At 39.7% G+C, this 15103-nt stretch overlaps 1 protein-coding gene across 1 annotated transcript in view; it reads left to right on the plus strand.

Moving 5' to 3' along the window:
* Nucleotides 1-12049, plus strand: part of gria3b (glutamate receptor, ionotropic, AMPA 3b) — a gene marked incomplete at its 3' end in the record, with an annotated part of 129869 nt that extends 117820 nt beyond the window's left edge. Inside the window, 4 exon segments of the mRNA XM_014006069.1 lie at nucleotides 3761-3865; nucleotides 6999-7205; nucleotides 9514-9887; nucleotides 11851-12049. Coding sequence (XP_013861523.1) covers nucleotides 3761-3865; nucleotides 6999-7205; nucleotides 9514-9887; nucleotides 11851-12049 — 885 coding nt within the window.
* Between the last annotated feature and the right edge of the window lie 3054 nt (nucleotides 12050-15103).

Consider the following 15103-nt stretch of genomic DNA (forward strand, 5'->3'; position numbering starts at 1 on the left):
GATTTATTTTCAACTCAAAATATCTTCAAACTAACGAAATATAAAGTTATTAGTGAAGAAAACCCGTCTGGATAACAGCAGACTGACTGCTCGTAAAATCACTCGTACGCACAATTTAAGAACAAATCTGTGCGTACAACGGTTMTTGCATGAGGCCCAATGTCTGTAAAATTGTCGTATTTCCAATATTTTGTTGGCTGAGGCAGCCATCTTGCTTTTCATCGGTTCCAAAAGTTCTTCAGTTGTAAATATTCATCCAACAATTATTTTCTGAAAGTTTCATTAAAAACCCACACCTACACACWTACAGGCAAAAACCATATTGCCCATTCATCTTTGGCGGTGGGCAATAAACATTGTTGGTAACATATTAAAGCGGGCTCACTATTTGGCCAAATCAAATTCCACATTCATTTTATTTTTTTTCCTGGTATATTTTTTTAACTTGTTGCTCATTTTACATTTTTTAAAGTAAACAACTTTAAATGTCAAAGCAAATAAATCTACATGTGCTGATAATCCAGAAAACTCTGTAAGCAGGTAACTTACTGACATGTTTGACATTTAAATAATAAATTAGGTTGGATGCAAGAAAACTAATTCATGGTTTAATACAGATTGTTATTAATAATTACTTTGTTTTTTTAATGGTGTCTGTTTTATCTTAGTTAAGAAATATTTTTATGAGAAAAAAAACTTAAAAACTGATTTTTGTGAATTTATGCTCCAAACCTTTACATTCATTTCATTTTTAATAAATTGTAAACACGCTTTTCTCATTTATAATCCCCCCGTTTCTTTCCTCAAAATAGACATATTTCAAAGACTGTTTGGGAACTGATGCTTTAAGGCAAAGTTGAGCTCATCATGTTTTGGTTCGTGTCACACATAAAAACCTGCATAATGCTGAACTCGGTCTGAACTTTTGCTCAGCTTGAAACCTGGATTGGGGCTCTTTGCAACAAGTTACAGTATCTATCTGCTACGTCCGTCTCTTTTGTGTGCAAAAGAGGAAAGCACCAAGCCATGCTGACTGGCTTCCTCTACCTCTGATGAGTTAAAGTCAGGCATTAAAAGGCCCATAAATCACATAGAGCCTGCAATCTGACAGCTAAAACCAGATTATAAAAAAGAAAGAAAAGAAAAGAAAGAAGGTTTTAGTTGCTGAGGGACAGAGTGAATATGATTTTGCATCTCTCCTGACAGTAATTGCCATACCAATAACCAATTACTGTAAAGAGTGTCCAAGAATTCCTCTGGCTCCTCCGTAAAACAATAATTGCAAAAGGAGCATTCACGTTATAACCAGAACCATATGATGACCCCTGGTTTTATTTCAAAATCTTCCCGAGATCCGAAAGACAGCTGTGAATTTCTCCTTCRCCGGATGAGTGTGGGCTCAGTCTGATATGATGTGTGATTACGCTTCCTGCCTCGCGGGCATCTAAAGCCCACACTTCAATTAGCATGGCGCGGCCCTCACAGCCGTCCGCAAACAGCCGGACGGAGAGAGCAGGGAGATGGATGGCGAGGGCGGGAGACAGAAAGAAGGTCAGTGGGGAAGAGTGAGGGAAGATCAAACGAGACGGTCAGCACTTTGTCAGGACCTGCAGCCCCAGTCGCCCCGGTGACAGTCAGAGGATGAGGGTTCTTAGCTGCCGCTGCCACCAGTGATGTACGAGCTGATATCTGTCCCAGCTGCCTGCGGGGTGGGGGTGAGGTGGTAGGGTGTGTGTGTGTGTGTTGGGGGTGGGTATCTGTGGAGCAGCACTCCATGACACAGGCTCCGACAGTCTTGTCCCACAGGCAGCACCTCTCTAATGTCTCTGTCAGACAAGAGCTTGGAGCAATATAAAAAAAATCAAAGGCCTAGCCTTTCCTTGAAGGAATGCCTATCACCCGACGTTGGAAATGTCATTAAATTTTTTCCATTGATTCGTGAATTATTTTGCTAATAGATAGATAAATAAATACATACATGAGAACAGACAAAGGCAAAAACCTTATCGCCCACCAATCATGCAGTAATAAAGGAACTTTCCCTGCCAYTAACTACACCCGCAGCCGTAGCCAAAGTGGGAGAAGTTTGCTGTTTTCTAGCACCTCCTCTTGGAATGTAAAGTTAAGGCAGTCGAGGACACCTGTTTGTCCCAATCAGTAAAAGATCAGACTCCAAAAAAAAATAAAAATAAAAAAAAACCAAATGCAGAACAGATGTGAAAGGGAAACTTTGAGCCAGCAACTACAGATGCAACACGTTTCATCACAAGCCAGAGCAGCCATTACTTCAGATGTGCAAACAAACACTTGACAGTGATTTGACTTGAGCATCTGCACAGCAGGATGCAGACGAACTGCGACAGCCAGGACGTGCAGGAGAAACTGAAATATTATCCTTTATTTCACACCATTTTGTTCTTTTTTTAATGTGTCTTCTATCTGGCTGCTTTCAAACACGTGCTATTTTAGTCATCATATTTCAAAACATTCAGCTAATCCAGAAGACAGGAACGATGTTTATTTCTGTAGATTTGATACTTTTTAACTATTGACAAGTATTTTGTTAAAAAAATGCATTAGCACTGTTTTTACTCCAACAAAAGATTGTTCTCTTTGACAGAATACTACATACAGTATGTATTATTTTGTATTTTTATTGAATATTGAATTTATGTTGCTTTGTTTTAAATGAATAAACATTTTAATAATATATTTGAGAGAATGATGACAATTAATTTGCTGGAGAAATATGTAAATGCATGAATTTTTGTTCAAGGAGTTTAAACTTTGATATTTTTCTTTTTTGATTGAATTTATTTATTTGAGAAAAATGGGCAGATATAAGTTTTTTTCTTCTGCTACGTTGCATTTAATTTATGATTTGTATTTTTGTTGTTTGTTGAATTTATGTTGTTGTTTTTAAAGAAACGAATAAACTAAACTAACTAATATGCTTGTACTTAAACCGTTTTAGCTTTTAGCTTCTGTTCTGCTAGTTTAAGCTCTAGTCTTTTCATTTTTTACCCTTTCTGTTAGCATGTTTTTACACTTAGCTTTTTGTTATTTTTTATGTGGCCTATTGCTACTTTAGCTTCTAGTCTGTCATTACTTTCGCATTCACCTAGTTTTTGCTACTTTAGCTTTAACTTGCCTTTTGCTACTTTAACCAATCTCTTTTTTTCTTTTAGCTACCCTTAAGCTACTTTACATTTCAATTAACCCATTGCCACTTTTAGCTATTAGTTACAATTTGCTAATCCTTTTGCAAATTTTAGCTAGTATTTTGCCAATGTTAGCTAACATTTTGCTACTTTTGAGGTTTTAACTAGGTTCTGCTTATTTAGCTCTTAGCTTGTGTTCTGTTTCTTTTAGCTTTTAGCATGTGATTTAGCTGAAACACTAGCTAAAATGTCTGTAAGCTGCATGTAGGCAGGACTGAGGTTGTCTGCATGACGTTTATACTGTTTACGCTGCACACAAACTATTCCGGCAGAAAAACATAAAAGAGCATTTTTAAACAACTTCCTGCCCAACTCTTGACTAACTTCAGGYTGTCCAGGCCACATTAGCAGGCTGCTCACTCGCTGCTATTTAARCTGAACTTTAGCATAGAGGCAGCGTGCCTCAGGGAAATGTGGTGTTGTTTTAATGAGTCTGCATCGCTGCAGTTCCCAATAATATTTGTCCCTCCTTGCATGCTCCCTTTTTTATGGCGCCAGGCGCTGGAATGCCTCACCGACCCACTGTTTTCTCTTCGCAGATCGGATACTGGAACGAGTACACGGGGTTTGTAAATATTCTGGACTCGCAGGGCTCCAACGACTCCTCAGTGGAAAACCGAACCATTGTGGTCACTACTATTATGGTACACTTTCCGTGCAGATTTAAATGTGTCCTCCCCCTTGTTTTCTGCCACTCGAGGTCATGGTGTTGATTCCAATGAGTGATACATTCTGTCCTGGGCGGGTAGAACCACATCTTCTTTGTGTTGCTTTCCATCCACTCACTACACGTTGAAACAGTCGGTACAAAACTCCCCCCCCCCGTAGCGGGGGTGGGGTGGGGAGTGTTTCAACTGTATCCGTGTGGGTGTCAAAGCATTTTGGTTTTCCATATTTTAGTGGCCTGTCGTAGCAGTGACATCACAATAAATGGTGTAAGTGATAATGGTTGACTCCATCAGTTACAAAAAGCATACAAACACATGCGTAAGTAGACGTGTCTGTTCCTCATCAAGTAAATGTCCGATGACACTTGGGACAGACTGGCTGCGGAACGACCGGGGAATGATGCTGCAGTGGTCCGAAAAGCCGGGCAAAGCAAAATAAATTCTATTGGAGAGGGATAAAATTTGGTTGTGCTCCCCCACATTTATCGCTTCTCCAATCTATTTTGTATTGCCCCCTCCATGTGTTCTGTGTTGAAGTATATTTAAGCACCCTCCAGAGCTTCGCAAGGGAAGTATTTTCTCTGCCATTTCCCCCGGATCACATTAGGAGGAGGGGGGTAGGGGGGAGGCATCGTATTTTAAATTTATTTTATTACAACTGTATTTACTCAACTAAATGTTTCAGGCTTCCCATTGAAAATGTGGTTACTGCCTGTATAATGCCCAATAATATCAGAGCGCAGTGCCGCAKTCTCTGCAAACAAACATTTTGAAGAGATAAAAGAAAAGCAATAAGTATTTCTGAAATGCAGATTTCACTTGTGATCCAAACAAGCATTTGGAAGCGTTTARCAGCCTGTGAGTAAACACGCGTTCACTGGAAGGAAATGCTCAACGGATCCAAGGAGAGGGGGAAACATTCAGCACAGAACAAACAAACCATTGCTCTCCTCCTTGCACTCTAATTGTATGTGGCTGTAATGACGACGCTTGCTCTCCTGAGCAGCACCCGCCTTTTGATAACGATGAGCTGCTTAGGAAGAAAGAAGGACGAGCTGCTATGGTGTATTTGGGGAGGGGGGTATGAAAAAACAAAGAATGAAACAGCACGCTTCTGCTTTGTTACTTTAATCATTTGTGTTTTGAAGTTTGTTTAGATTTTTTTTATATTTATATATTATATACATAATATATTATAATATATTTATATATTTATAATATTTTTGCATTGTTCTGGGTTGAAAGTAGCACCTTTTTAATTTAATAAATTTTTAATAGCTCTTTTTATTTTATTTTTTATATATATTTATTTATGGGAATGTAAGAGCCTTTTTAACTGCACATTGTCGGTGCAGTGTGCTTGAATATGCTAGGAAACCAAGGGCACTCTCTGATCCCGCTCCTGTCTCTGGCATTTACTTGTGAAACGTATCCCCATTCGTAAGCCCCGCCCCCCCTCAACYTCAGAGCTGACCCACACCTTGCCTATGCCAGCAACACCCAGCTCTAAAAAAGTATATTGTGGCCTAGGAAAAAAATAAACAAACAAACAAACAAAAACATATTTTTGATTAAACCTCATTGATCATGTCTCATAGTTTCACCCGGCCCCTAAAATGGGTTTGGTATATGAAGGCTGGGTGTCGGCTGACTGTCACATCTTTGATGAGAGCAGTGTGACCGTAYGATCGGGCTGCTGTTATCACTGCATATTTGTGCATTCACAGGGCATCATCTGTTTATGCATGACTGCATGAGTGTGGGTATAGCAGCTAATAATGAATTGASTCTGTGTGCGTGTGTGTGTTWGYGCAAAAGTGTGTTGATGTGCGTTTCTCATCTATGGTGACATTATGAGGACTACCTTATGGAGACAAAAATTCATTTCTCCAATATCAGCTCTTAAAATTCTAAAGTGAAAATAGGCTTTGGTTAAAAGTACAGTATGAAGTTTTATTTATTTATTTTTGATAAACAGTCTGAAAGAATGTTTTTAAGCCAAATGATGTTTGTATATTTGGTTTCAACCCCCCAAAATGAAACATTGATATATCATAATTGAAAATTGTCCAACTAAAAACCAAATTAGGACAACAAAGCAATGCTTATTTCTAATATTTTCTATTCAATATCTAAAGCATATAAAAATACCTATGTTTATGGTTTGCATCCTGTGATTTACAATAATATTAGCCTAGCTGTTAGGAAGTCACATTTCTTTGTCATAAAGTAATATTTTATGTCTGCCAAACTGTATTGTCTGTGATATTTGTCCACAGATTTAACTAAAGAAGTAGAAACATGTGTCTTTTTTGACAGACTGCAAACTATCAAAGTCACCAGCKCATAGCAATAAAAGGCCTAAAGATTTAAAACTGGTTCTTTGCTAAGTTGTCAGTTGTCTGTCAGCACAATATTAGTTCATCCCTCAAGGGTACAATTAAGTTGCTGAACTAGCAAAAAAAATCATTCATCTAAAAATGTTCAGGGACAGTAAATAAGTTGAAAAAGCAGCAAAAAAGAGAGAGAAACTTTGAAAGTCCTTTAGAAAGCCTGAGGAAATATTGATCAAGAACTCTTTGAAAGATTGCAACAAAGTCTAGCTCCTGGGAAGCGAAACATAAAAAAATAGGGATGACTCAGAACTTTTCTACAGTGTTACACATCACCTTCATCCCATCTAACTTCTTATGCTGACTTTGTCACTTACTCATAAGGCAAATAATCTTTGACGTTGCCAAAGATAACTTGGTGTCTCATAGTTTCTGACACTTGAGGACACCTTGTGTAGACCTTAGATACACCGCCGCCTTTATTATAGTCTCTTTATTCAATGTGCTGTTTAAAATTCAAAGTTTTCTCAGGGTGGTTTCTGTTGAAGTGAAAATAAAGATTAGTCACATATTTTGTGGTAGGGAGTTAAAGGAAAAGTCGCCGTGCGAATTTAGGGAATGTAATGTTCTCTGAAGCCATAAAGGTACTTGTGTGCATTTGGTGTGTGTGGGGTGTATGTGCATGAAAACACGAACGCATGTTTGCATATTTCTGTACAACTGTATGTGCGTGTGAACAATGAAGTGAATAAACCAGCGTGTGTTTAAATCAACAGGAAGCTCCGTATGTGATGTACAAGAAAAATTTTTTGCATCTGGAGGGGAATGACAGATATGAAGGCTACTGCGTCGATTTAGCATCTGAGATTGCCAAACATGTTGGAATTAGGTACAAACTGTCAATAGTAAAGGATGGCAAGTACGGAGCCCGAGACCCTGAGACCAAGATGTGGAACGGGATGGTGGGTGAACTGGTCTATGGGGTGAGTACTGGGAGTCTCGATTTTGCTGATTACATGACAGTTTGCAAGGAACTTCAACATGAGAGGAGATCTCATTTTTCCGCCTTAAGCTGATCACCAACCCATTGTGAGCTCATCAGCTCTTGCCCGGTTTCAAAGTCCGACGCTGTCTCGCCAAGCTCGGCTGCGAGTGGATTTGTCGAACGCGGCCCCAAGCACCGAGGAGTTGGTGATCATTTTGAGACGGAGAAAATGAAATCATTTCTCAGTGCTGTTCATTGCAATTAATCCCTCCTGCTTAGCCTAGACAGCTTTCTCCCTTTACAGTTGAAACAGAGGTAGGTACATGAAAACAATGAGTCCATATGGCTAACACACTGCAATCACTTTGATGAATGAAAGATTGTTTGTCTTTGAAGTAACTGTGTAATTATGTTCAATGTTTCAGAGCGTTTGATGAATATGCCACATTCACAGCTGAGTAATCGGCTTCAGAGTCAACAGCTAAATGATGGTTTGCGATCTGAAACAATAAGATCCATATGTGCTGCGCTCCACGAGGTGGAACCTCTCACACTAGCGACGAGGGACACGCTGTCTTTTACAGCAAACAGAGCTTTGGAAATACCTTAAGTGTTTCAAAGAATGCCCCCTTTAAGCCCCACCCCCACCCTTTTTCTCGGCCCGGTTGCCATTCTCAGAGGTCTCAGCAGCTGAGCAGGGGCCAAATACAAAATGCATGAGGCTCAGGTTTCCTCACTTGTTCAATATCCTAACTATCAGCCTGAAAGATTGCTTAGTTTGATGTGCTGTCGCCTCCAAATTATCTTTCAAATGGGAAAAATCCACTCCATGTATGAAAGGAGTAAAAAAAAAAAACATCCCAATCACATCATTGTCAAATCTTTCCATAAAATGTGATTTTGCAGCAGGTCGACTGGCGCTAACAGTTTTGTACATTTTGACATTTTGACCAGTGAATTAATTTGATTTTAGTTGTCTTTTTAAAGGTTAGGCCCGCGGCTGCTCTTTATTGTTTTGCTTCCCTCACCACTGATTGTAAATGGTWATAGCCCTTCTCAGTGTTGTTGAGYTGACAGGGAAAAAGAAAACAGTTGTGTTTATCGGCTCTATTAGTGTCGCTCCTGCTTTGACCTCGCAAAAAGAAAAAAAAAAAGAGAAAACATTTGCTGCCTTTGTGCTCCTTCAGTTCGACGTTTTCTCCATTTCGACATGAAGAGACAACATGGCCCTGCACTACAATACGGGGGCTTTGTCTTTTTGCGTAGTTGCTTCTTTGAAGAGAAGCATTATTTAATTAATCGCATGCGCGCAGTCTGCAGCAGCATTGTCTAACGTGATTAATTATTTTCCTTTGCTTTTACAGGGAAAACCCATTGTGATTTCTAAAAAGGCAGCACCACCTCCATGGATGTGTTTTGATAGCAAAATGTGATTGAAGTAGCAGAGCAAAGGAGGGAGATAAAGAGAAACAGCTTGAAAAAAAATACAATGCCAGAATAAGATGTATTTGGAAACCATGCACGCCGAATGGCGTGTGTTGAAGTGTAAACAGACGGGGCTTACAGATTTTTACATTCAGCAACGTCTTCACGTCCTGCAAATTAGAACTAATACTTTTAATTTTAAAAATGCACTAAAATAATTAATTTTTTAATGAAATTTTCTTTCCGTCTTTGTGGCATTTTGTCAAACATGACTCAAAATCCCACCTGTTCTTATGAATAGTTAGGGCTGCACGATATTACAAAAATGTAAYTGTGATACTATTTTTGAATATTGGAATAATGGATTGTGTTTTTTTCCTCCCTCCCTTTCTATTTGATCATAATGACGTTACCAACACTTTTCGAGTTTTAGCAATTTGACCACTCCCATCTAAACTCAATGAGTGTTTTTTTGTGATATTGACATTACACGTAATATTACACGAAATGGTTTTGCTATATTGTGCATCCCTAACAGTTTCCACTTGGCCTATTTGAACATGTCCCAGCCGTCTATGAGCTTTTTCTCTTTTTTCTACCTCTAAATGCTGCATCCTTTATGTGTGAAATTGAGTTTACTGTTCTTGGACTCCATATGTAAAATTTTAGCAACTCTGCTTTTCCTGCACGAGTCCCCCCTTTTTTCAGCTTTCCTTTGAAAATTGCAGTTTGTGGCTTAATTTCTAATTTTATTTTATTTTATTTTATTTTATTTTGTTAACTGTGAAATAAAAGCAGCTGCAATCATTCACACATGCAATGACCCATTTTCTAAATGCAGGTCATGACTAACGCTTGCTGTGCATGTCCCCTGTTTCCAGAGAGCAGATATAGCCGTTGCACCTCTCACCATTACACTGGTTCGAGAGGAGGTGATAGACTTTTCCAAACCTTTTATGAGCTTGGGCATCTCCATTATGATAAAGAAGCCACAAAAGTCCAAGCCTGGTGTTTTCTCCTTCCTGGACCCGCTGGCCTATGAAATCTGGATGTGTATAGTGTTTGCCTATATTGGGGTGAGCGTGGTCCTGTTCCTGGTCAGTCGGTTCAGTCCTTATGAGTGGAACCTCGAGGAACAGGATGAGACCAAAGACCCCCAAACTCCCCCCGATCCTCCCAATGACTTTGGCATCTTCAACTCTCTCTGGTTCTCGCTGGGCGCCTTCATGCAGCAGGGCTGTGACATCTCTCCCAGGTGGGTCAACTCAAGTAGATTCCAGTTTATAGAGCGGCACAACAGTTTTTTTAGCAACCATTTGAATGTATGGCTCTTTACTCAGTCCAACAATATTTTTTTAMTAGGGGTGTCCCAATACCAAATACCAGTTTCTTTCAAACCAAATAGGAGTACTACAGTTTCGGTACTCGCCGATTCTGAGTTCCAATACTGATTTAGAATTTTACACAATGATTTAAAAACATATTTATTTTATTTAGAACGAAGTGGCTCTCCTTCCTTTTAGGCTGCATCGCCTCTGATTGGATCATCAGCATGGCACTGTTGAAACATTTTAAAATAAAAATAACTGAATTTTCTTACAACTTGTATAAATTTCTTAAACATGGAACTGACAAAAGTTTCACATGAAATGTAAAAACTATTCAATGGAGTATCAAATACAGTCTCAAAAATGTTATAGATATCAGGGAATTTTGTATGATTGTAAAAATGCTGGCATTCAGGTATTAGGACACCACTAGATTTTACAATACTGATATTGTACACATATTCCAAATAGTAATGCTGCACAGTTTATATTGCACACAATACAATTATACAMACACTAATACTGTACAAAATTATATTGCATGAAGTGATGATGCACATGGTGAAGTCGCATACAAAATATTGCACACCTCGATCTTGTACACATTAATTGCACGCACTGATGTTGCATTTATGAAAACGTTTTGACATTGTTTTGATCCAAGCTACTTGAAATCGTCCGCTTGAGTTTTGTGAAACTGATTTATTTGACTGTTCTCAGGTTTATCTAGAATTTCTGCAGAGGTGTTTTGTTCTGTGTCTATATTTTTGAAAAAATTCTTGAAAATCATCTTCATTTTTGTGTTTGCTTTGATCATTATAATTTATTTGACATTTTTGCGGCAGTTGTACACAGCATTTCTTGTAATTTCCTCATTGCATTTCTGAATTACAAAAAAAAAAAAAACAGATTCATAAGGTTCAGGATTGGACCATACTTCTATCCTGACTGTTTCAGTAGATTGAAAATACTCAAACAACTCATTCTACTTTCCTTGGAATTGTGCTGTTTTACATTACTGACACAGCTCTCTCTTGTTTTAATGATTTACCGGGAAATTATGATGACTAATTCAATCACTTATATATTAAAGGGCCAATATTATGTGTTTCTCAGACATATATTTAAATACTATACCATAATAAAGTATCTATATCACATTTAGTTGTTATTAAAGTGCTGTTTTTATGTTTAAATAGAAAATAAACTTATCTCCTCATCACTTCCTCTTCTAAACGCCTTGAAATTGGCCTCTGTCGCTTTTAGAACCACCTTCCGCTTCTGTCCCGCCCATTTCAGTGCTGGGGGGGCGGGGCTCACGCGCTATGATGCAGTTTATCTGGCATCTGAAAATACATTTCCTCAAAGGTATCTTGAATCTGAAAAGAGCTTCACTGAGTGAGTAGTGTTAGGAGCTCAGCAGACAGTTTCACTTTCAGTTTCACCCGTTGTTTGCTTTGTTACTGCTGAGAGACTGCAGGAGTCATGGGTGGGGTGTGTGGGGAAGTTGGGGGGGGGCGCTCTGCCATGAGGAAGTTCGGCTTAAAGACACGTCCCAGAGGAGGAGATTGTCCCAAAAGTACACAACACAGAGGCATTTCTGGTYCCAAAAGGCGTTTCTGGTCCCCACCTGTCGTTTTGCTCCTCAGCAATGCTGCCTAAAAACACTGCAGRATTTCTCAAACATACATGAATGAGTCAAACCAAGGCTTTGGGCATGTGTTTGATGAGAGGATAACGTTATAACATGACATAAAACTCAAAAAAGTTGATTTTACATGATATTGCCCCTTTAAACTTAACTGGTACATTAGTGGCTTGATTGGCACCACACGTCACTCTGATTACACTAATTTCCTTTTCTTTGCATTCACCCTCGTCTTTTCCCAGATCGCTGTCAGGTCGTATCGTCGGTGGTGTGTGGTGGTTCTTCACCCTCATCATCATCTCCTCCTACACTGCCAACCTGGCTGCCTTCTTGACTGTGGAGAGAATGGTCTCACCTATAGAAAGTGCTGAAGATCTGGCCAAGCAGACAGAAATAGCCTACGGCACTCTGGACTCAGGCTCAACAAAAGAGTTTTTTAGGGTATGTTATGTTTACTATAATCAAAAAAAATTRCAGCTTTTCCTTTCAGAGGAAACTACTTCACAAATTGTCATAGATAAACCCCTCCTTGCAGCGTCGCTATTTTATATTTTCAGGACAGGAGTCTTGACCTGTACAAAGTTGTTCCAAATAGGCATGTTGACGGAGAAGCGGTTCTGCAGCTCCTAAGACATGAATGTCAAATTTATGCAGCCGCACTGCAGTCTGCAACCTTGAGGCAATGGGGCTGTCAGCAGAAAGCGTGATAACAACATGGAAGACTCAGAGGTGATAAAAACAGGAGGCTAATCAAAGCCCCCACATAAGACTCAAACTCAGACAGGTCAGTTCGGGAGTCATAATTAGCGAGGTAGTTGTAGATGGCAAATTGGACCTGATGAAGAAGAGCCCCGAAGGTCAAGCAGAGCAGTCTGAGAGACATTTCAGAAGGAAGAAGCAATATGTCCACTGGCTTCAGGGACTAGCACAGCAATTAAGTTATAAATGAACTACAATCTGAGGCTGAAAGGGTTTCAGTCACAGAAAAAGCACACACTCACAATGCAGGAGTTAAAGAGAGCGGCAATCAAAACCCTCTGCTGTGGGATCCGTAGACGGTTTAGCTTGTGGCGTGGCCACGAAAGCCGTCAAAAGCCGAAAATGAATTAACAAAACAATGCTCTCCTTATGATGACAAAAAAACAGTATGACAGTCTTTTATCTCTCGCTCACTCATTACTCATCAGCGGGAGAGAAACAATTCATATGTTTCACAGCTGCAGCTTGTTGGCAGAGACACTCTACATTTGCGTTACCCCTGGGCAGAGTTCCCCACAACCACAAAATGCAAAATTGTATCCATTATTTTTCTATTTTTCTTTTTTTTTTACATAAAATACAGCAAGATTGCATCTACAGCGCTTAATATTTCTAATTTCTGTTCAAAGTTTGTGAGTTTTTGATAAGGTGTAAAAAAGGACTGAATTGTTGCTTTTATCAGAAATTTCGCACAGGGGTAAAGACTATAGAGCAGGGGTGTAAAACTCATTTTCATCAAGGGCCAAATGAATGTTATGGTGGCCCTCAAAGGGCCAGTTGTAATTAACTTTAACATTTTGTGTTTAACGTTGACTAAAAACACAAAATGTCACGTTCCTTGTCTCACTGCTAAGGCTAAGCAGTACTAGCAAACATTATATGACCTCTATGTGGTATTTCCTGCATAGAAACATTGTTTAACTCGTTCTCTTATAAACACTAAAAAGTACTACGTGTAAGACTGACTAATTGTGAAATAAATACTACAGAAATACTATTAAAGGTAAAAGTAAGAGAATCTTATTCACTGTGGAGTTGTGGTATGTCTTGAATTCGGATCACATACTGACAGGAAATTTCCATTCAAAACGGTGCATTATGGGAGATGTAGTTTAAGTTCAGTGCTGGCTTTACATCACTTTGTTTGGCTATGCAACTAAATTGCTCATGGGCAGGAAGCATAATATTATCTTTCAACTTTTACATTTATTTTGTTGGAGGCGGGGCTTTAGGCAGGTTGGACAGAATTCACCGGCYCACGGGCCTTGAGTTTGACGTGCTGTAGAGTATACAGACCTGATGGAAAACAACAGCAGACTAGGCTTTCTACCTGACTGCAGGGCCTCTAAAGGTCTTCCGTGTAATAAAACAATCTAAGAAGTGGTATTCTGTATAACGAGTGTCCTAGTTACATCCCTAAATCCTCAAATAGGAAGTGACATGTGTGAACTGCCATTCCAGCGGACTTTTAATTAAAGCCGTAGAGGGCTGACAAGGAAGAAACCTTGCTGATTAATAGGAGTTCAAGTTCTGTTTCAGATCTGTTTTTCAGAAAATGCATTCGGGCTTAATTAGACCCATACGGCATCAGCCAGCTGGAAACTTTTAAATCAAATCCAGTGTTTCAGAACCAGACATATGTCATCATGTCTGACGCTGTTGGTCTTTTAATTTTTGATGCTTTCACCTGGTTTACTTTCAAAAAGCTCCCTGACAACTAGAACAAAACCTGCAATATTTATTTATTTTTTGCTACAAAAAGTAAGACAGAGACATTAATGTTGCTTGTGGTGTTGAGTTCATTTTTCGGTTAGGTGTTTTTTTTTTTTTTTTTGGTTAAATTATCTTGGCATCTCCTGTGGTTTTAAGAAACCCTTCAAAGCTTTTTTTGTTCTCAGCTCCTGTGAGACTAACTCTTCGGAGGTGTAGTCTATTACCTGTCACAGTATGCGTCTTCATTTGAGAATGTGGCAAATCTGTAGAGGAATTTTTGAAGCCTTGGCTGCTACAGGAGATCCTCTAGAAAGCTTGTGTTCTGATGCTGAGCATCAACTAGGACAGCTGGCCAGGGAGCTCGCTGCCGTGCCACAGTGGAGGCCTGCATCACTGGAGGTGTTTGGCAGCGCCTTCCCACCGACTCTTGGCTCCTCTACTCCAAACTACCCCGCTTGTTTGGAAACTTTCCTCTCCTCAGTCCTCAGCCCTCGTCTCGTTGTTGTTTTACCTTGAGACAGCTCGTGATAGCTTCAAGCGTGGTGTTGCTCCTCTCCAGCGCTGCAGCTGATGCGAGTCGCTCCACCGCCTTGCTTTTCATCACTTTTGAGGCTTGTCGTGAATCTCATCGTGGATTTGTGTTTCCGGTGATGAGGAGGGAAAAAAAAGATGAGCCACATTTATTGAGGTTTCATTCCATCCGAAGAGTTGGCTCCATTACATTTTGAAAGGGAAAAGGCTTGGATCACAGTAATGGCTGCGATGAWGGGAAAACACACTGATGTGGTTGTTTAATTATGTGTGAAGACTTGGGGTGGGACCATCAAAGACAACCACACCTCGGTCCCCTTCGTTCACCTCATTTAACAGCGTAACAATGAAAGAATGATAATTGCACTGAGAAATGAGACCGCGGCGTGCTTTTCTGCTCCTCGAAAGATTACACATTACCCAAAGCCTCAGCAGCCACCATCGTGCATCTTACTGATCTGCAGGTGTGGTGGAGAGGGGTGGGGGGTGGGG

The sequence above is a fragment of the Austrofundulus limnaeus genome, unplaced genomic scaffold, assembly GCF_001266775.1.
Source record: "Austrofundulus limnaeus strain Quisiro unplaced genomic scaffold, Austrofundulus_limnaeus-1.0 Scaffold34, whole genome shotgun sequence".
Lineage (NCBI taxonomy): Eukaryota > Metazoa > Chordata > Actinopteri > Cyprinodontiformes > Rivulidae > Austrofundulus > Austrofundulus limnaeus.